Source organism: Stegodyphus dumicola, chromosome 2 (genome assembly GCF_044657685.1).
Source record: "Stegodyphus dumicola isolate Sdum_Otavi_A_Nest chromosome 2, ASM4465768v1".
In the NCBI taxonomy this organism is placed as follows: domain Eukaryota; kingdom Metazoa; phylum Arthropoda; class Arachnida; order Araneae; family Eresidae; genus Stegodyphus; species Stegodyphus dumicola.
The window spans coordinates 200,457,289-200,480,799 of record NC_140769.1 but is presented as its reverse complement, the minus strand read 5'-3'; the positions used below and the strand labels follow the sequence as shown (position 1 = coordinate 200,480,799).

Sequence of the window (23,511 nt, the reverse complement as noted above, 5' to 3'; positions counted from 1 at the left end):
ATGCGAGGTTTGGCTTTGGGAACGTTTGAAACATCTGGTAAGTCGTGGCAGTCTAAGAACTTTACCTAATCTTAAAGCAAGCATTTCACACCACGCGCTGAACATTACCTAGCACACACTTCGGTCAACTGTGGAATATGCCATCTTGCGATTTTAGATGGTAGCTGAAAATGACGGCCATCACGTGGAATATGTTTTTTTTATAACAAAATTTGTAAAATTTAAAACTCTCGTAAAGGTGTGGCTAAATGTATAATTTATTAATATGATGCCTTCTGGTGACGCTATTTCAACTAATTTATTTTTCGCTGAAAGACATTCTTATCCCTTTATTTCCGCCATAAAATTTCACAATTTTCTGATCAGTAATTTCCCTTGTATGCAGCTCTGAAATAGTGTTCTTTAATTATAGACATTATGTTCAACTTGCCATTTTTTTGTGAGATTGTCAAGATATATTTTTTAAGAAATGATCTGAGCAAGAGAATGGGATTGTATTTTGCATTATAATTTTCCGCAGCATGTCTTGCCGATTGATCCGCCATTTCATTGCCATGTGATCCAGCACAAAAGACAAGAAATAATGCGAGAAAGTAATCAAGATCATCCCTTTTTTGCATTGACTGTAATGATTTTGTTCATTCAGAATTAAACTTATCGTACGGCAAATACTCTGTACGGAGTTTTCAAACAATAATCCTTCAATTGCCAGACTAGTATTTTATGATTTTGTCTCTAAAACATCAATTTCCAGTTGTAATTGGGGCAGATGCTTATCTGGTCAAACGTGTTACAGATTTGATGTGTCTGAACTTATTGGTATTTACTGTCTTTCATATTGCTTTTATTAGTAAAGTCATTAGGCAGTGTACTTTTGGTGTTTGAAATGATTGCTGTTACAATTTGTTTTCATATACAGAAATAAAAAATACTTGTAATTTAAATGAAATATGTTTTTAAATGACATTAGATTTCAAAAGTTTTTTCCCTCGTTCTTAATGTTTTGATAAAAAATATTTCCAAGCAGGGAAAAAATACAGTTTTGCTAAATAGGTTAATTACATGCTTTTATTCGTAGAATGGGTTCTGTGTTTGATCATCACACCTCGAAGAAGGTGTATTGCTGCCGTTTTGCATTTTAAGTTATAAGGTTCCTAGTATTTTAAACAACCAGTTATTTTATTATTTAGATCTGTGCTATCACTTATTTCTTTCATTTAGTCCATCAGCGGCCAAACGGTAACGTCGCCGAACACTGGTAGTTCGGTCTGATATGAAATCTCGCCAACAGTCTGACTGCCTGGGCGTTCTCGTGGTTTTCCTCATGTGTAACGTGTATACGAGGCAGTTTTTATTAGAAAGTCATCCACAAATGGATCCCTCTCCTTAGGCAGATAGCCATTGAATGCTTTGCTATAATCAAGTGAACCATAAAGCTTCTCTCTTTCATTTTCCTAGCAGTATGCAAATTAATTCGAGAGTATATAACGTGGACTTTTCGGATTAGCGTGTTTCTGCTTTTCGAGGTCATGTTACTAAGTTAGCGACCTCAAATAAGATTGCATTCTTTGGCTTGCGTTATAGTTGCCATCAGTTTAATTGTTAGACCGGGAGAAGTTTCAGCCAACTTCCCGTTAAATTAATTGTGTAGGCTTTGTCTACTAATCTCAGTTTTAAATTTTAATTTTATTGTTACTTAAGTTTCCTCGCCATAAGAGGTTGGCTGATTTGTAAGCACTAGTCATGCATTTATATTCCAAATCTGACCTAATAAAAAGTTTGTTTTAAAGCTTACTTACGATTTTGTAGTTATCATACAAAGCAATAATTCGCACCAAGTCTGTTACCAGTTTTAATTTATGCTACCAAAACAAGTCAAACTTTATAAAGTCTTATCATAGAAAAATAATCTTCGTAGACACAATCATGTTTCAGAGCTGCCGAACAAGAAGAACGGAGAAACTCTAAAGCAAATGGTAAGTGGCAAGTGCTGCCATTGCACGAATCAAAGCAAACTTTATCTTCCAAGCGTTTTCGCACATAGTCGGTTCTCAGAGTATTGTCAGTCACCAAAGTATGAGGTCTTTAATTTATCTTTCAAATTTAATAAATCTGCCACTGATAAACAAAGTGAATGATTTAAATATAACAAAAGCATTTCTTAATAATTAAAATTTTTATTTTATTTTTTTAATAATGTGTCTAATTGAGATAATATAGAAAATAATTTATGACATTAAAACGAAAATATTTGCAAGCTTGCATATGCAAGTATGCATTTGTAAGCTTTGTAAGCATATAATTAATTATAATATTTCGAATAACCTATGTTAATAACTGGTTGCGATCCTCGAGACCAAAAGCTTTAGAATAGAGTGACATTTCACATATGACATCAATACCAAAACGGGGAAATATGTGGATAATAAGCAAGACGTAGTATTTTAATGTGTCACTTATATGGCCGCCATAAAGCGTACGGAGGAGACTTCGAAACATATTTTAAAATAAAATTAATATACTACGTTTACACATTAATTTCACAGTATTTGGTTAGTGAATGTATAACAGAATTGCCACTTTATATATGCAATTAATGATTATGCTATTAAATTCATGGACTGCACAATACCATGTAAATGCAAAATGCATATTAAATATATTTCATGAATTATAAAAATATTTCTAAAGTGTAATTAGTTGATTGCTAATTAGTTGATTTTTGCTAATTGCAAAAAAGTATCATTACATTCTAAGTTAATACACTGGTGTTCAGAACTAAGAGAATTTTCACATTTGGTACTTATTCTTACACCATCAGATATAATAGAAAACTTTAAAAGATAAGTAACGTGAATTATTTGAAAACTAAAATTACAGGGAATAATTTTCCTATGCTCAGGAGCAATGACATTTTTTTTATTAATTTTTCACTTCTGTAGACAAGAACGTACAAAGTAAGCTTTTAAAGTTACACGGTTTTAGAAAAACATATTCTAAAATAAATATTAAATCTCTTAGCTATCACAAGTTAAAAGAATACATGGTCGTGCTCGGCTAAAATTAAAAGCGTGAGGCATTTATAAAAGCATTAGATTGAGATATTGATATAATTTAAGGAGCAGTAGAAATAATAGAATAGAACTAATATGCAATTATGTAAGAATGATAACCCATTCAATTTCGTTTACATTTATCTTTGCCAATTTCCGTTTAAAAATCGGTCCGTTCTTGTTTAATACTCCCATGCTATTAATGTTTGTATTGTTCCGACTTGAATAGGAACTTTGTGCCTTTGCCGAATTACAAAACAACAAATGGTAAAAGAACATTCGACGTATGTAAAAGATAAATGGCAACATTCGACGCATGTAAAAGATAAATGGAAAAAAGAATATTCTTTTATTTATGTATTACATGCAGATTAGATAGATACTTTTTGATACTATTAGATTTACACTTTTTGAGTTTGCGGAATGGCAATTGAGCGTATGGGGAAAGGGCATTCAATTTTGGTAAACGATAAGTGAAAAAGATTCTTTTCATTCCATTTTGTGTTAATCTTTCATTTGTTAATAAGATTTTGTTTTAGATAGAGTGCTAGATATTAGTTTCTGGGTTATATTTGCTTATGATATTTTCTATAAAATTCCTTTTCAGATTATATGATACATCCACTGAAACAGATCACCACTAAACTATCTAATGTAAAATTATAGGCAGTCAATCTTATTAAATTTAAATTTATCAAATTTGGATACAAGTGTCAGTTTTATACAGCAAATTGCATGAATGGCTTAAAAGCTACTTTTTAAAATTTTAATGCATGTCACATAAATTTAAAAGTGTTTTCTTTATATATAGTTCGTATTTTTACAAAGCCTCGATAAGTACGGAGAAAAATGTCCGTTCATTGTTAAAAATTATTTTCATGCAACAACGATTTCCAGTTTTGACAGTTTCTAGATGCATCTACTTGCGAGTTAGATTTGTGCTGAATGTAAAATTTTGATAAAGCACTAAGCACATACTCAAAAGCAGAAGAAAAAAAATCCTACCTTGTACCATATGAGTGCAGGAGGAGGGGTACCACCTGCCTCGCAGGGCAAAGACACGGATTCTCCAACCTTTACGTACACAACATCTAGGGGTTTCGTTTTAAAATGGGGCGGAGCTATATGAGAGAATATAAACAAACATCAGAAACAAATATTACGATACAAGCTGGTTAAGACTGATGTAACAAAATTAATAATAAAATTTAGATACTTTATGTTTTGTTATTTCTTTTATGTTCTGATAAATACTGAAGAACTTAGTTAACTGAAAGAGTTAATGACACAAACACCTGCATACAAGTACTTCTGCCTCTATGATCTAATTAATTCCCAAAAACATTTGCAAAGTGATTCTTCATAAAATGAGATCTAATTATTAACTGAATTTTGTACCCCAAAATGTCGTTGCCATGTCAAAGGTACACTACCGGAGGATAGTTTATCATTCGGTGGAAAAATGTTAAAAATATATTTTAAAATTTAACTTATTTTTTATTTTTAAAAGAAGAATTAGAGATTTCGAAGCTTCATAAAAGTTATAAAATGAGATGGTTGTATATATAAAGATATCGTTTAACATAGGGATCTTCAATCCGTGGTCCGCGGAAGGCATTTTAGTGGCCCCACATTTTAATTTGAAGAAAAATTGAAGAATTTAAAAAAAAAAAACTTGATTTCAAGTAAAATTGCTTTGTCAGCTTTTTGTTGTGAAAAATCTTTTTTTCCTCTTATTCTTGATATTTAAAACATTTGATTGACATGCCTGATATTATTGAGATAAATTTTCTGAAAATGACGAATTTTTCACAAATTTCACTTTATCTTATGTAATTTCAAAAGTAAAAAAATTGACTACGGATAAAATATCAATTCCATAAAAAGGGTAGATTCTTATCTCTAGCAGGTTTGCAACAGATGTCAATCTGTCGTCAATACTTTGTCAAAGGTGAGCTTGAGAGAGGGGAGGGGGAATAAATTAACAGAATTCTCTTTCTCCAAATGTTGCAATTAGTTGTCAAAGGGAATAATGGTCGTAAACATCCTGTCTGATTTGGTGATAAGCAGATTTTCTTCAGTTGATTTTAAGCTAGGTTACACACGTTTATTCCACATTCTAAAATTCAGAAGCTTTTTATGGTCTTTGAATGAGTACACAATGGCAAGCCGTAATAACAAAAAAAGAAAAGTTGAAGGAAAAGTGCGATTTTCGCAGTCTTTCTTCGCCACAACGAATAAAGAATCTGAAAATAATGTTCGTGTTAGTTACATGATAGCAGAAAAAATCGCTAAGTGTGGAAAACTCTTTGCTGATGGAGAATTTGAAAAAGAATGTCTTCAGAGAGCAGTTGATGTGCTTTGTCCATCACAGGTTCAAGTCATAATCGAATAATAGCTTGTCTGTGTGACAGTAGCGAGACGCATAGAAGATCTCGCAACAGATATATTCAGTAAATTAGAATCCAAACGCAAAAAAAATTGAGTTTTATTCTGTAGCGATGGATGAATCAACAGACGCAACAGATATTGCACAAGTAGCCATTTTCATTCGTGACGTTGATAGAGACTTCACTATTATAGAGGAATTAGCTAGTGTCGTTGCACTTAAAGGTACAACACGAGGAATAGATTTGTATTCGAGTCTGACACAAACTTTGATAAATGTGAGTAGACTGTAGTAATATATCTGCTATAACCACAGATGGTACTAAATCTATGACTGAAACAAAAACAGGAGTAACAGCATTACTCAAATCTGATGTGAAGGCAAGTGGAAATAATACTGTGATGAAATTTCAGTGCATCATCCACCAAGAAAATTTGTGTATGAAGTTCTTCTCAAACTTTTAACATGTGATGAATGTTGTTATAAAAGTGGTTAATTTCCCTCCGTCTAAAGGACTTAATCACAGGCAATTTCAACAGTTGTTGAGTGATTTGGAAGCTGAATATGGTGACGTTGTGTATTACGCGGAAGTACGTCGGTTGAGTCTAGGAAGGTAGGTTGAGCACCTGTTTTCTTTGAAGAGCGAAGTTAACAAGTTCATGGAATCTAAAGAGAAATCTATTCACGAGTTCAGCGTTGAGAAATGGTTGAGAGACTTGTATTCGAGTGCATTTCTCGTCGATATTATAGGTCATCTCAATGATTTTGAACCACCGTTTACTGGGAAAGATCTACTTGTTCATAATCTTTATTACTTTGTGAAAGCTTTTGAGACAAAATTAATTCTGTTAATCCTGCGAGAAAGCCAATTGCTCAATAAGAATTCCACTCACTTTCCAAAATTGTATGAAGAACTCTACAGCTAGGAATTCAAATAATTATGTGCAAAGCATTTCAAATTTGAAAGACGAATTCAAAAGCAGATTTTCCGATTTTAATGAAAATGAAATTTTTATGAGAATGTTCTCCTTGCCATTTTCAGTAGACGTTGGAGGTGTTCCACCTGCACTTCAATTAGAATTTATAGATTTACAGTGTGACTCTGCAGTAAAATGAAAGTTTATTGAAAATACTATATTAATTGATTTTTATTCGAAGTACGTGACCGAAGACAAGTATCCAGGAATTCGTAAACATGCACTTTTCATGTCTTCTATCTTTGACAGTATCTACATAACTGAACAGCTTTTTATTAAAATGAAAATCCTAAAATCAAAAACAAGAACATGGCCGACAGACAGACGTTTGGAGGAAACTTTGTAGAGACATTAGGAGTTTTTTGGGGGCCAGAGAGATGAAAAATTAGCAACGCCTTCGCCGGGAATCGAACCACGGACGTCTGAAAAACCAGCCCGGCGTGCAGAACCACTACACCACAAAAGCACGCAAGAAACGCGGGAGAAATACCTTATAACTTTACGAATTGCTACAACACGGATTAAACAGGATATAGAAGCTTTAATCAAGCAAAACCAGTGTCAAATTTCACATTAAAGTAACTACCATCTCCCCCCCCAATAATGTAAGTTTTTTCTTCTTTTTTTAATTGTAAATGCATTTTTCTAACATCGTTCTGTACAATCACTTTCACACTTTTTTTTCATAGTTAAAAAAAGTTGCAAAGCGTTTTAATTCGATTTCCATTTGACGTTTTGGAACCAAAGTATAGAGATAATGTTACAGATTTGTATATATATATATATATGATGTACCAGCTTTTGTCCGGAATAAATAGATTGATGAAGAATCATAGATGTAGTTGTAGCTCAAAAGTATCAGACAATAAGTTTAAAAAACAAGGATCCAGTTATTATTGGTCAGGAGAAATAGCAGTTACAAAAATCATATTTCCGGAGTAAATAAAAGAATTGCTAATAACTTTTTGTATGAAGTTTACTGCCTCGTTACATTAAAGAAAAGACCTTTTATATCGGTACATTAAAGAAAATTTATTACTTCGTTACATTTTACATTATTTTACCTCGTTACATTAAAGAAAAGACCTCTATATTCCTTTGTGAGTCCTTTTATAGCCTCTGGAAAGGCGGAGCTTCCAAGAAATGACGTCAGCCATTCCAGTTCGCTTTAAATATCTCCAGAAGATTCTTTAACTGTACGTGTAGAAAAAGCGGGAAAAACAACTTGACTACGGGGCTGTGGATTTAATTCCACGTACTTTCAAATAAGAGACCGTCGCCATTAAAAATGAAAAGAACATACATTTAGAATTTTAAGTGTATTCTTTACTATGGAATTTTATTATTACATATATATATATATATATATATATATATATATACATACATACAAATCTGTAACATTATCTCTTCGCTTAAAATCAATTGTAATCTTGCAAAACAAGCCTCCCTTTTTTATATAAATTTTCTGACTACACTACTTTTTGATAGACATGTGTCTCGCGGATCTTTGTGAATTTATTGATATGGCCCTCGAGCGTGAAAGGTTGACCACCGCTATATTATTAACCAAAATTAAGACCCAAAATTTACTAAAATATATAATATATTTATATTTGATTCTGGTGAAAAAGTTTAATTTACGAATATAGTTGAACAATATAAATTTTAAATGTTTTATTCATTGATTATAAACGCTCCAAATAGGATGTATTGATTTAATCAAAAATTGCTGTCACAATTAATACATATAAATATATCAAGCAAGGAGTTTCGTAGAAGAGAGAGTTCCTTCCCTTTGATGAAGTGGCATTAAAGTTGATATTGAATTCCTCTTACGTTATGTTCTTTTTTTCTTTAGGGCAGGATTTCTTAAACTTTTTTCAGTCGCGACCCCTTGTGATAAGGTGGCATAAAGGTTCTTTGTGTAGGATGAGTTTTCAGAGTGCAGTAGTTTTCATATCCGTGGTGAAATCCTGTGCCTTTGTTAACGATTCCGGTCGCAGCCTCGTAGTCCACTGGAGCCTCGGTCGCTTCAGTGGACAAAGAGGTAAAAGAAGTCTTTTCATCAGGGTCAGGAGATGGACACTTTGTTAGGTATGAGTGAAAAAATCTCCCCCCCCCCCAAGAGGAGAGCGTAAGTAAACACAGGGAGATATATAAAGTGGTTTCCTGAGAAGAGAGACAAACTTTCCTGTTTAGAGCTATGGGCATGTTGGTCTGCTAAGAACGATCATTCCTCGTGTATAATGCGTTAAAGCATTTTTCCTGTAACAAAATTCTGAAATTACGGGGCTAAATATACCCAAGTCCCCATATTGTCAAGATATGCAACTGTTAAGGTTTTCATCTTATTAAAATTCATGTTACTGTTAAAACTTGAGTTAGAAGTTCATTTCAACCTTGTGTCACAATCCAAGGTTTGCGTAGCGGTTTCAGCCACTACATCCCACCCTTTTTATCACTAAAATTTTTTCGCGACCTCCAGGACCCTATAATATTTACAAAAATTTTGTGGGGGCCCATAAGTATTGCGCAAATCCGACACACGCGTGAGTGAAACTGACAATATTTTACTTGTATTGTAATATACTATTGAATTTTATGTAATTTATTTTCTAATTTTAAAACACAGAACAATGTGAAAATTTTAAATAAGTTACAGACGAAATAACAGCGTCACGTGCAAAGCAAAGAAAATGAATGTTTCTATTATAAAGAGAATGCGTCGAAACGTTTTCGTTTTTTTCTTTGTCTTTGTCTCACATTTATCTATTTTCAGATACATTGTGTACAAATATTTGGTAATTGTAAAATTATTATAATAAGTTAAAGAAATATCAAAACTGCTAAAATTTTTGGCGACTCTCTGTTGCAGGTCGCGACCTTCAATTAAGAAGAAACCCTGCTTTAGGGTATTAATTGTTTAAAAGTTTTGGTTTTTACATTTATTAAATTCTGTGTTGTATTTATAGGATTATTTGAAATTCATTAATTATGAATTTCGAAATTTTTGGTCTTTGTGAGACATTAGTTGTAAATTTCTTACTTTATATATATATGATTTTTAATTAAAAGGTACAAAATTAAAAATGTTTGAGAACATCCGATTTAGAGACCTAAGAAACGCTCAGTTAATAACATACAATTTATGGAAAATTATTTTAAAATTAAAACATTTATCGTATTTAATCCCAAGCTGCCAAATGATGAAGTCTTTGCATATTAATAAGCTACTTATTTATACTTGTCACCATATAAATTGGCAAAGAGGCATGACTTCATTTCTTTGCTTGTTAATCTACGAATCTTTGCTTGTTAATCTTGTTTAACGAAAGTAAATCGCATACTTTTCCCAGTATATTAATTATTAAGGATACGTCAATCAATTTATTTTTAATTCTTGTGCACACATAAAATGATGCTGCAAAGCTACTTGTTTCCATCCTCTTCCACATATATGCATCATCGTGAAAACCCTTTATGTAAAATGAGTTGCTAAAGGAAATAAAGCAGGGAATTTGAGCTCTTGCACTCCAAAAGGCATATAATTTGATTCTATAAAGTTTTGCAGCATCTGATATCATGTTTCACTTGAAGTTTGTAGATTTGTTACAGGGTTTGTAGCAAAATTCGATCTGATAAAAAGATAATTATTAAAATATTAAATCTGATAAAAAGATAATTATTATAATAAACAATTATTAAATTGTTTACTTGTACAGAAGTTAATAAAAATACAGCTGAATGCCGGGTACTTACCGTGTACAGACAGGTGCATCCAAGTACCATTTTTTGGTGAATCCGGAGGTCTGTTGAGGAAGTACACTTTACATTCGTACCATCCCTGATCACTCTCGCGCACGTTGGTGAGGTTGAGTGAGGCCTCATTGGCCAGCGAGACCCGCCCCTCATAACCGTCTCCCGCATGGGGTGGGTAACCATCGTACCAAATATAGATGGGGATTTTAATCCCCTGCTTCTGCCATTGGATAACGTAAGGTACCGGTTTCTCCTCGGGATATTTCAATTCACATTTCAGAGTTACATCTTCCCCCAGGACTGCAGAGACGTGTTCGGGATCTTCCTGATCGAAGCCTGCAGAGACAAAAACAGAGGTTGTTAAAAATCGCGCCAAAAATACAATTTTTAATAATGTGCTCGAATATAGACTTCATAAAATATTGTTGCTATGGATATAAAACTAGCTTAGTAGTTACAATGGATTCTATCTCATTGTGGCATACCAGGTAATAAGGCAGCTGATGGTTAGGCAAAGAAAGTTAAATGCATTACCAAAAGAACTAAGTGAATTTTCTATAAAACCTCATTTAATACATTTGAAATATATTAGTCACAAATAAAGGTTCTTTTACTTGTTATCTTCAAAACTGCACTTGCAACAGTTTCGACGATTTGCCAGTTCACCTTCTAGATACTGCAATAGCTGCATGCAAACTGATTGCTTGGCAGGATACCAGAACAAATTTGAGGAAACCCAGAATGTTTTTTCTGTAATACTGGCACCAAGGTCGGTAATCTCTTTGTCTCGCTCAAACAAAGAGTTCTCTGTTAAAACTATTTTAACGAAGTTCAAAACTCTTTTTGTAATAGTTTACCATTTTATTCTCATTTTATCCAAGTTCTGTTCCTACTTCCGTATTTTATATATATTTTGTCGCCTAAGGACAAGCTATTAAAATTTGTTAGCTTATTGGAAATAAATAAAGTTAAGACTGGACTGAAACAACAACTCGATAAAGTCCATTCCCAAGCAATCCTAGTTCGTAACTATATTCTAGTAACAATCTGCAAATTCGGCTATATTTTAAACCAGATTCCACAAATCTGGCTTTTTAAAATCTGATTGGCTTCAGATCAGATAATTCATTTAACAATTTTGTTTTATCCCTACATTTATTACATACTAAAATAATTTATGTGAAGATCGCATGCAATTTTAAGCCTGGAATCAGATGTTCTTTTTTCTACGGAAAGCACGGAAATTAAAAATTTTATACGTCATCAAAGCGTATCATTTGCCAGGCTGTGTGATTGGTAAATGTTTAGGTAACGTAATATAACGGCGTTCCACAGTTTAAAAGACTCCATTATAGACGTTTCTAGCATCAAGAAACGTATGGTAATTACATTTCATTAAGCATCGTTCTAATCAATAAGAAAAGAAAAATTTGTACTAAATTTGCAAGCGTAATTGAAGAATTAAGACACAATAACACGCCGAATAAATACTAATTCAGAAGTCATTTGCGGTTTTGCAGCTGAAGATGGTGGTTCGGTAAAACCATCGAAACTAGTCCTGCGAAAATTTTCTAAATATAACGCTGATTTTTGTTGTTTGACTTCTGAATTAGTAATTGAAGAACTTAGCATTGGACTACATTAATTAATAAATGGCTCTTTTTTACAGTTTTATAATTTAAGTTTAAATGAAATGGAAAACAATTCCTTTTTAGGAGATACAAATACAAAATTTCTTTCCTATAAGTGGAAGAGAGGTTAAAGGCTTTTAAATACTGATAGTTCGTCCGGTAGACGAGCTGGCTGCATGGTTGGTTTTCTCTACGTGTAAAGTGAATACGAACCAGTACCAGTTTCCCTTAGAAAAATCCCCCACGAAGGCATCTCTTCTTTTACATAGATAGCCCTAGTATGTTTTGCCATATACAAATAACCCATCCTTTCCGACGTTATCAACAAAATATTACTTCAAAAGTTGATTCTAGGAAAGATATATATTTTATGTAAAAATTTAATACTTTCTCATGCTTATTATACAAATTGTGATATATAAATCTAGCTGATGAAATCTGTGAATACTTCTAAAAGCAAATATTAATTTTTTCATCGACACGTTCATTACATGTAGCTATACCAAACAGAAAAGCAACTTTTTATATCACTAAGCCTTGTATAACACAGCTTAATAAAATGTCTGATATATATACCACTTCAAATCTCTTGAATACGGATTTGAATATGGAAACGTGAGAAAAAAATAAGTGAACGAGATGCTAGATTCTTAGAAGATAATATCCATACGGTTTTCTCCATAATGATAAAAAAAAGCGAGTAGCTTCTAACACAGGAAATCCCATAATCTATCTGAAAACCTTCCCATCAAATCACGATCATCTAAAAGCATATTAATTTACAGACGCTTAGATGCAGAAATTTCTATCATAATTAATTATGATTAAAATATTAGGTAGTAAACAGCTCTACTACAGTGCTCTGAATTTTATGCATTACGTGAAGAAATAGAAGGAAAGAAACACACATGAAGTGTAGAATCTCGCCCAGTTATTCCTCAGACGAAAATTATCAATTAAATCAAAAAATATCTCAAACTTATTGTCGGCTTCGCTAGTCAGTACTATAGAATTTCAGTGCGCAGAAAAAGTACTACTTTGGCCTTAACGATGAAACCTGATTAAAATTTGAAATCCCACTGAGGTTTCACTTGAATGGGTCATATCCCATTTTCATTTTATAAGAAAAAACATTAAAGACTCATTTAACCAGATTATATTCGCAAGACATATGCTAGGAGTAACTACATTCCCCGTGCATGCTCTCGTGGTGTAAGCATTTAGTATGTTCACCTAATAGCAACTGGAAAATCCGTGGCTCGAATCCAAGCAAGGGTACAGTTGATTTTTTATGTCTCTAGGTCCGACATATGTAATGGTCGGTACTTACGTATTAGCGCAATTGACTTAGCGCAGTCTGGCGAATTTTTACAGAGATAAAGGTGATTCAGCGAATTTTTGGATTGCATTTTACAATGGGTATGTTTACCTAAAGAACTGTTATGCGCATCGTTGCTAGAGTTTGCCAACTTCTGAAAATTTCGTGACCTCTACTAAGATGGCTGTGATAATACGTAAGTACCTAATAGTCTTTACACATATATTCAGCCAACAAGGAACTAGTCAGCACTTTTGTTTAACTTTTGTAGTTTAATCATAAAATCATAAAGAACCTGATCGCTTGGTAAAGATGTCCTGTGATAGTGAAATGTAGATCATGCAAAAAGTTAAGACATACATAACAAAAAGAACACGCCGAAGAATGAAAGTAATTGATAATTAGCGATAAGAATCGATCTAACATGAGCAAACTTCGAATCTGCAACCCTGCAAGGCTACTCATGTTACGTCGACTCTTGTTGCTTATTTTTAATTTCTTTAAGTTAAGACATTTTTGCAGAGAATCATTACTTGAATTATTTTTGCAATCTGATTGGTTACGTTGGTTAGATTGTAGACATCATACAGAAGTTTCTGAAAGGAGATTTCTAGAAAAACTCACCGGGCTGTCGCTTGCAACTGAAACTGGGTCTTCACATTATCAAATTGATATTCTGATTACCATATTGTAAGAACACGGAATGAATGCTGGCAAAAAAATGTTAAATTTTAACCAAAATCCAATATTAGATTAACGTTAATTTTAAGAGAAAAGTTTAGATTTTGAAAAAATTCCATGTGCTTCAAAAAAGAGTGACATCCGTACCCTCTTTTGAAATGCCATGATTTTTTTTTTTTGTTAAAATCAATGTCATGTTACAGATGAGTTTTGCAGTATGTTACAATATGCTAATTAATGTGACGGAGAAGTAGAAATGTATTCGTCTAGAGTTTTGGTGAGTTGATTAACTGATTACGGCAAAATATATAAGGCAAAGCCCTGTAGAAATCTATCTAGAAATTGTATCTAGCCCTGTAGAAAAGCATTCCGCTTTTTATATTACTATTATATTTATATTTATTAGATTTACGAAACTGGTTTCCCGGAGCAAAACCTCATAGAGACCCCTGCTTCTTTGGTTTTATTTCAATACAATAGATATCACTGATTATAAAAGTTTTTGGAAAAATAATTTAATATTTTACTATTTTTTATTTAATGTGAAGAGTCATTAGGTTTTTTTTGAAGCAGGAGACCTGAAAAATGTGCAGTGCTTTCAATGAGATTCGAGCCCTGGACCTCTCTCTCGAGTATGCTGCCAATTAACTGTGAAGGCTTGCGGAAAGCAGGGAGAAAATACCTTATATATTCCTCCTTTTAAAGAGCAACTGGGGATTCCGAAACCCAGTCGCCAAATCCTGGTAGTGATGAATTATCGTCTACCAACGTTTCAGTTCTGGCATCACTGTAGATTCATGAGGTTTTCTTTTTTAAGGAGACATGAGAAATGTGCAATGGATTCGCCGGGACTAGAACCCTGGTGCTCTCGAATACGCCCCGAGTGTACTACCGTTACACCACTATGGCATGCTGAAGGGTGGGAAAATATCCCTTACATACTCTCCCTTTTAAAGGAAGGACGTCCTTAAATAATTTTAAAGGGCGACTTGGGATGAGAGTGTAAGGATCTTAAGTTTTACTAACGTTTATTTTATTTTAAATCTTTACTATCACTTCTTATTTTCTACTTCCGGCCAGAATTATAAGCGTTAAGGTTTTTATGCAAAGTTTGTCTGGCGAACGCCAAGTATTTTAAGTTGTGGCTTTTTGCCAAGCGAGAGAGAGGAAGCAGTGAGTCGACGCAGGCCGCTTACCTTAGAAGTTACGCAGTTGCTTGTTGCCTTCCAGGCCAGAGGTTTTAATCCTCTTGATAAATTTTAAACGTATTGTAGTGTTCACAGTTCTCTGTACTACATACGCTTCCTGTTAATATAAGGCCAATCTTCCACGTTTATTATTCTAAAGTTAAATTAGAGTTTAGTTTTATTTTTATACTTTTACGTTTTGACCCCAAGTAGCGGGTCGATGTATTCCGAAGTACGGAAGTCATTGTAAATAGAGAAAAATAAAGGGTTTAGTATACCCTTCTTGTGTATCCTGTTTACTTCCCACAGTTTTGAACATAGCTTTAGTAAGCTCTCTGTTCCGAGTCATGTCCTTGCATGTTCCCGAAGAAGGTTAGAAGGAACATTGAACCTGATAGTGGCGCCCAACGAAGAAGAATAACCATGGCCGAGTTTGAAGAAGAACCTGTGCTGCCTGCAGAAACGGCTCAGAATCCAGAAATGCCAGCTGCCGCCCTGGAAGGATTTGGTTACATCGTCCAGACCATGCGCGCTTCGATGAAACCAAAAGCAACATTTAATGGAAACTCACCGGTAACCAGTTTTTTGGAAAAATTGGATGACCACTTCATGCTCTACCCCGTGCAAGAGTTTCAAAAAGTTACCTTAGCTACCAGCGCTTTGAGGGGCCAAGCGCTTAACTGGTTCAAATGTATAGGCAGAAGTCTCTTGGGTCAAGCAGGAAGTCCCACCTATACTTACGAAAATTTCAAGACTGCCCTACTAAGAGCCTTCCCTGTTGTAAGGGATCGTGCGAAATTAGAAACGGAATTTTTCAGTATATATCAACAAAGAATCGAAAACCTCTCGAGCTTTATTTTAAGAAAAATTCACGTTTTCAAACTCTTGTATGGAAACCGTCCGGATCCTGAAATAATTCAAGTGATTTTGCCGAGGTTACTGCCCCAAGTGCAAGACTTTATTGAATTAAGAAATCCGACTACACTGGAAAAGTTATTTGAGCTAGCAATCCAGTTTGAAAGTAGAAGAACGGCGGACGTCGAAAGAAGACGCCAGTATCAACAGCGAAACCAATTTGGTACGCCAAGACTACAGCAAACTCAAGCACACGGCTACGGAGAAAAAGCGAATCAGTGGGCAAGGAAACCCGAGCATTCAAAAACAGCCGGCGAACGTCGACAGTTCAATAGCAACCCAGGAAAAAAGTCTCAAGGCCAGTGGAAAAAGAAGGAAAGCACGGAAAGGAAAAATAATTTAAACTAAAACGGATTTCTGCTGACGGGAGGGTGCGGAAATCCGAAGGCCAAGAAAACCCCTCTTCCTACAAGTTAAATACAGTAATGGTGAAAAATCTGACTCTTCCGAAGATTGAAGTCTTGGTGAATAATATCCCAGCCACCGCACTCCTGGATACAGGCGCGCAGTGTTCCTGTGTGGCAGAAGATATTTTTAGGAAGTATTTTCGCAAATACCCCATATATAATTCGGATAATACGACAGTGTTAGCGGCGCAAGGAGAAAAATGTAAGTGCGTAGGTAAAGTACCGTTGTATATCCGTATCAAGGAGGAACAAGTAAAGGTGATGTTTTTTATAGTAAAGAATCTGCAAGCACATATAATTTTAGGAATAGATTTTCTTTCAGAAGCACAAGCTACGCTGGATTTTAATGAAGCGTCCCTTAAGCTGACAATGAAACCAGTTCGTACAGAAAACGCTGAACCGCCGATGTTAAAACTTGACCACCTCTCTAATGACGAGCAAGGAAGAATCCGACAAGTGGTAAGTGAATTTGCTTCGTTATTTAGTGATATTCCAGGATTTACTCAAGTTACTAACCATAGTATTGACACCGGAGATGCAATGCCAGTTCGTCAAAAACCATACCGGTATGATAAGAATAAGGACAAAATTATAGAATGGCATATTACCGATATGCTACGTAAAAAGATCATAACGCCCATCTCAAGTAGTTATGCTAGCCCGGTGGTTTTATGTAAGAAAAATAATGACTATCATTTGACGCATCCAAAAAGATGGAGATTCGCTATTGATTACCGTAAATTAAACTCCATAACTAAATATCCGGTATATCCGTTACCGATTATAGAAGAAATTCTAAGGAACATAAAATCAACCAAATTTATGACGACTTTAGACTTAACGACTGGTTATTTTCAAATAGGGGTTAGGCCTGAGGACGTGCCTAAGACTGCTTTTATAAACAAGTCTGGCACTTATGCATTTTTGCGTATGCCGTTTGGCCTTTCAGGGGCCCCGGCAACATTTAAGCGATGCATGGACATTATGTTAAGATCTGTTCTTGGAAAGTCCACATTTATCTATTTAGACGATATCATTATTACTAGTGATAATCTCGACCAACATGTACAGGATTTAAGACAGGTGTTTTCTTTATTAAATGAGGCCGGTCTAAAAGTTAATTTTGAAAAGTGCAAATTTGCAGCCCCTGAATTAAAATATTTAGGTTACAAAATATCTCAAAAAGGAATCGAGACAGACGAATCAAAAATAATCGCTGTACAAAAGTATCCGACTCCAAACACGGCAAAGAAGGTCTCTTCTTTTCAAGACTTTGTTCATATTATAGGTCCTTTATAAAAAATTTTGCGGCTATCGCTGAGCCATTGTTAAAATTAAAAAGGAAAAAGGCAAGATTCTCGTGGACGGCCGAAGCCAATAGTGCTTTCGAAAAATTAAAACAAGCATTAACGCAAGCCCCTGTGTTGAAATTTCCTGAAAAGGATGAGAATTTAGAAATTTCAGCGGATGCTTCGGATTATGCGGTAGGAGCGGTACTTTCGCAAAATCAGCAGCCCGTGGCATTTTTTAGCCGAACTTTAAATCAAACACAAAGAAACTATTCCGCGACCGAGAGAGAGGCACTTGCAGTTCTGTTAGCAGTGCAAAAGTTCCGAGTCTATTTTGGAAAGGCGCCGATAACAGTGTACTCTGATCATGCGGCGGTAACTAGATTGTACTCAGGGAAAAATTTATCCCCAAAATTAATAAGATGGGCACTCAAGCTGCAAGAATATAATCTGGTAATCAAGCATACCCCTGGAAAGGAAAATATCGTAGCAGATGCCCTATCAAGAATTAAAATAGACGAACAAGGTAATACCGTAAAGGTGGCAATGCTTACAGCATGTACAATAAATTCCCGAGAAACTGTAATAACTGAACTGGGTAAGGATCCTGAGTTTGGAAGCATTTATGAGTATTTGAAGGATCCTGAAAATTTTAGCCACCAAGATATTGTGGCGATAAGAAATAGGGCGGCCCATTACGAACTAATAGATGGTCTATTATTTTATACAAAAACTACGAATTCCAACAAGGAATTTCGACCTGTTATCCCAGCTAGTCTTAGATTAAATATCCTGCAGGAGCTCCATGACAGCCCTTTAGCTTCTCATGCTGGTATTCGAAAAACTATCCAACGCGTACGCGAGGCAGTCTACTTTCCTGAACTGCAAAAGTTAACAAGGGCGTATGTCCAGTCCTGCCCAACATGTCAAGCCGTTAATTATATTAATTTCCGCCCGGCCGGGTTTCTAAATAGTATTAAATCCGAATTTCCAAATGAAATAATTGGCATCGATTTATTGGGCCCTTTCCCAAAAAGTCAGTTAAATAAAAGTCGCTATCTCCTTGTTATGGTTGATCATTTTAGTAAATGGACCGAAATTGTTCCCTTAAAACGAGCCTCCGCAAAATTAGTTACTGATTCTATTTTAAATAAATATATTTTAAAATACGGGGCGCCCCTAAAAGTTATATCGGATAATGGTCCTCAATTTGTAAGTAATATATTTGAAGACATGTGTCAAAAACTGGGCATACGTCATTTAAAAATGGTCCCGTATCGGCCGCAATCAAATATCGGGTCAATAGAAATATAAAGAAAATTATCCGTAGTTATGTTAAAAATTTTCATAAAAGCTGGGATAACTATGTCAATGAATTTGCTTTCGCATTTAGGACCGCAAAACATGATACAACGGGCAAAACTCCTGCTGAGTTATTTCTAGGCAGAAAGATTATAACACCGTTAGATAAATTATTTTATGTGCAACAAAGAGCCCCAGAATTTAAAATGGGTGATATAGAAAAACTAATTAAGGAAGCAAAGAAGAATACGGAAGTAGCACAAAGAAAACAGAAGCTCCATTATGATTTGAAACGACGGGGAGTAACTTATAAAGTAGGGGATGAAGTTTTAAAAATTAAGCATTCACTTTCTTCAGCACCAGAAGATAAAACTGCCAAATTTTTTAAACGATTTGAAGGACCATATGTTATAGAAAAAATAACTCACGCTGTAGTAGTGTTAAAATCCAGAAATGGTGAAACCTGTTCCGCAAACATTGATCAAATCAAGCCCTACTTCGATCGTAATAAAATGCAAATATTTTCAGATCTTTTGCAGGATCCGGCACGGCAGACACCGCAGGCACAAGCTCCAGAGGTGGAAAAACGACAAGTACAAGGGCAAGCCAATAAGAGGCAGGAGCAAATGAAAAGAAAATTGCCCCGCGGAAAAATTGAAGGTAGCAAGAAAAAGAAGCCGTTCCACCGTCCAGAAAAGAGAGTTCACGAACACCCCCAGAATGAAGAAGGGAGAAGGACGACGTATGTGAAGAGAACCAGGAGAAATGACGGCAACTATAACCCGGCTCTAAAACGGAAGATCTACTCATCCGACAGGACTCTCCGCAGTAAATGTAGCCGAACTGCGGAAGGGCCATCAGCGGCGGAGGAAAAGTTACAAGGAAAATTTGAACGGCCAGCAACGAGGTCCAAGCAGGAACACGACAGAAGTTTCCCGGTTCCGCCAAGACCAGCTGTCATCAAACGGCCAAGACCACAAGCAGAGGAGAAAAAGAATGTATTCAAGTGACCGAACTGGTGAAAAAAGGAAGCTTCCAGAGGAAGGCGCTGAAGGGCGAGCCCGTACAAAAAGGAGGATAAATCAAACTACTATCTGCAATACCTTTAAAGACTGGGCCCAGAAAAGGATGTCCGAATATCACAAAGATAAGTAAAATTTTATGTTACTTTGCAAACTTAAGTTAATCTTTCATTCTTACTGCAAGTGGCAGATTTCAAGAAGTTTTACCTCATGCGAGGTCTACCTTTATCGCCAAAAGGGCGAGAAATGAGTTCTTACCGATTTTGGTATTATGTTTTTCAATTACTCGCGCGTAAAACTAAAGTTGATGTATAATAGTGTTGTGTAAAGACTTAAATATTGTAAAAAGTTATTGTATAAATTTTATTTAAAACATTCTAGCAAGAAAGAAGTTTAGTCTGAAAGACTTTTTGAAATGTAGTATTTCAATGTAGAAAGAATTGGCACTTGCTTTGAAAAGAATAGAAGTTAACAATGTACTACTAATGTATGTTTTCAAATGTGTAAAATTAACGGCATGTTGATATGTTCTTATATACAATGTGAACTGTTATTTTAAATGTTAAGAAATACCGTGATATGGTAAAAGTGAATGTTAAAATTTTTTTTTATTCGTGTGACTGTAAAAAGACTAAAGCATGGCGAATATGTGTTAAAGGTTGAATGATGTAGTTAGGCTCTCTGACGCTACACTTTAGAGTTAGCCACTTTTAGAATAGTACCTCAGGGTTTAGAGTTGAAATTAGGGTGTGTTAAGAGGTCTGGTTATGTTGAATTTTAACACGTTAGTGTTTTGATTGTAGGAGGAAGTGTGGAACACGTAGACAGAAACACATTCGTGTTTGGTGTTCTTTTACAACACACGTCAGAGAGCACGGGGAGAGATAATTAAAATAGTCATGAATGAAATAAGAATGTTAAGTGAAATATAATTATACATGTTGCTTGCCATTTCATTGTGTAACATTTCATTAAACTAGTTTTCCTTCCAGATCTCTGGAAGGAACCAGATTTGAATAAGAGCTCCTGTTTAGATGCAGTACAGATGAAAAAAAATTGTTGTATATCCTGGGAGTTGCTATTGTAAAAAAAAAAAAAAAAAACAAATTTTTTTCTTTTACATTTCTAGTTTCTAGCGAAGTATGTTTGTAAAAGATTGGCTTCGCGTTAGATTCTAGAGCTAAAAGTTTTCAACAAGGTCGTTTTAGACCTCAGTTTCAAATTAATTAACTCTGGCGGGAAGTATGTAAGGATCTTAAGTTTTACTAACGTTTATTTTATTTTAAATCTTTACTATCACTTCTTATTTTCTACTTCCGGCCAGAATTATAAGCGTTAAGGTTTTTATGCAAAGTTTGTCTGGCGAACGCCAAGTATTTTAAGTTGTGGCTTTTTGCCAAGCGAGAGAGAGGAAGCAGTGAGTCGACGCAGGCCGCTTACCTTAGAAGTTACGCAGTTGCTTGTTGCCTTCCAGGGCAGAGGTTTTAATCCTCTTGATAAATTTTAAACGTATTGTAGTGTTCACAGTTCTCTGTACTACATACGCTTCCTGTTAATATAAAGCCAATCTTCTACGTTTATTATTCTAAAGTTAAATTAGAGTTTAGTTTTATTTTTATACTTTTACGTTTTGACCCCAAGTAGCGGGTCGGTGTATTCCGAAGTACGGAAGTCATTGTAAATAGAGAAAAATAAAGGGTTTAGTATACCCTTCTTGTGTATCCTGTTTACTTCCCACAGTTTTGAACATAGCTTTAGTAAGCTCTCTGTTCCGAGTCAGGTCCTTGCATGTTCCCGAAGAAGGTTAGAAGGAACATTGAACCTGATAAGAGGACACAGTCGCGAAATCCTGGTGGTGACGAATTGTCGGCCACCACCTTTATACCTTATATACATTCCCTTATACCGAAGGCATGAGGAAAGGTGGGAGAAAATACCTTATAAATGTCATTTAAACAAAAAATATGTTTCGTCTTTTTATCTATTTTGCATTCATGGTTTCAGTTTATTATATAGTCTGCATAAAATATGTAATTTCCCTTTTTTCCCATTAATAGAAAAAACTGGAATAAACAGCAACACATAAAGAAATCTAACTTATTATAGTTCATACTTTAATTAATTAAACTAAAGGCATAAGATTAACGTAATACAATAAAATATTTGTCAATTAAGTTGTGGCCTTTTATTTGAGTTTCACTAACCAGATTGATTTTTATACATCTTTCCTATCGTCTCATTTCATCAGGGTTTTGCTTCTTCTAGAAATTTATGCAAATCTGAGTGGCAAGGAATTTGTTATAAAATTGGAGGAGCAACCGCGTATAAAAGTTTGAATTTATATTGATTGACAACCGTTCAGCTTGTCACGTGGCGATTGCATGCTGCCTCATGTCAGCGTAATATCTCAGGGCACATTTGGCTGATGAGATCAGATTTGAGTTGCTGTTAAGAAGTAGTCCATGAAGTTGTAGCCTCTCTTTAGAAATTATTAGATATTCTACTTACAAGCTGTTTAAATGAAACCTTGTGTTCGCTGACAAGTCTAGTTAACTGGGAGCTGTGTGTTGTATTATTTTTAGTTTATCCCTTACAAGCGTGGAGATAAAATAATTTGAAATGTAAAGTATCATCTGTATCCGTTTACTTGCAAAGTTAAGTTAAAGGTACAAAATTCACCCAAGAACTTTAAGTAATATCTAAGTAAATTGTATTTGAACTAGTTGAAGGTCTGATTAACTACTAACAATTGTATTTGAAGAAGTCAAGGTCTGATAAGCCCAGACAGGTGCTACGAAGTAAAAAAAGCCCGCCTAAGACAATAAAGGGATTCTCATACTTACGTGATATCAGGAGCTTCAAATGTGGTAGTCACAGAGTAGCAACGCTTGGCTCTAAACCAAGCGTTGCTACTCTGACCAAGCGTTACCAAGCGTTGCTACCAAGCGTTACTACTCTACTCCGTCTAGTGATGATAAAATATCTAGCAGCAGAAGCTGCTGCTTATTGCCATATAATGTATGCTGTTAGTAACATTAAAATCCAATCAGTAACTATTAAGTTTTCGAGCTGAAAATTGGGGAACGTGCATCCACAACGGCGCTGAAACAAAAATTACGAGTTCACGACTGTCACTGGTCTCCATATTTGTGGCTAGGCAAACTCGTCTTAATCAAGAATTTATTCCAACACTTTGTAGCAGAACTTTAAACTTTTCATAGATATAACTAGCCGTGGAGGAAAGAACAGACTCAAGCTCCATTTTGAAATCAATATGTAGAATTGAACATACAAAATTGTAGTAAACTTGAGATATTGGTTTTGAAAGGATTAATGATTTTTCTTATATGTAGACTTAGCAACAATACAGGCAGTGCCGATAGATTGGAATATAGTCTTGTAAATGAGAAAGTTTAGAGTCGATTGCGAGAACCGATTTTCTCTCTACCAATTCTACCTGGCTCATTAAAGCAGAATTTGTTTTATTCAGAACATAACGGTTGTGGTCTTTGAAACTATATCTTCAACTCCAGACCAATCCTAAGTATTTGCCAGTAGCCATCCTATGATTTTTACTC

General features: G+C 34.8%; 1 protein-coding gene across 5 annotated transcripts in view; it reads right to left on the bottom strand.

Moving 5' to 3' along the window:
- Positions 1-23,511, bottom strand: part of LOC118184950 (protein turtle-like) — a 531,428-nt gene that overhangs the window by 103,549 nt on the left and 404,368 nt on the right. For all 5 annotated transcript variants that reach the window (XM_035354710.2, XM_035354706.2, XM_035354711.2 and 2 more), the window contains exons 2-3: positions 10,182-10,517; positions 4,059-4,174 (exon numbers count right to left, since the gene is read on the bottom strand). In XM_035354710.2, the coding sequence (XP_035210601.1) occupies positions 4,059-4,174; positions 10,182-10,517 (452 nt within the window). The remainder of the gene's footprint in view (positions 1-4,058; positions 4,175-10,181; positions 10,518-23,511) is intronic.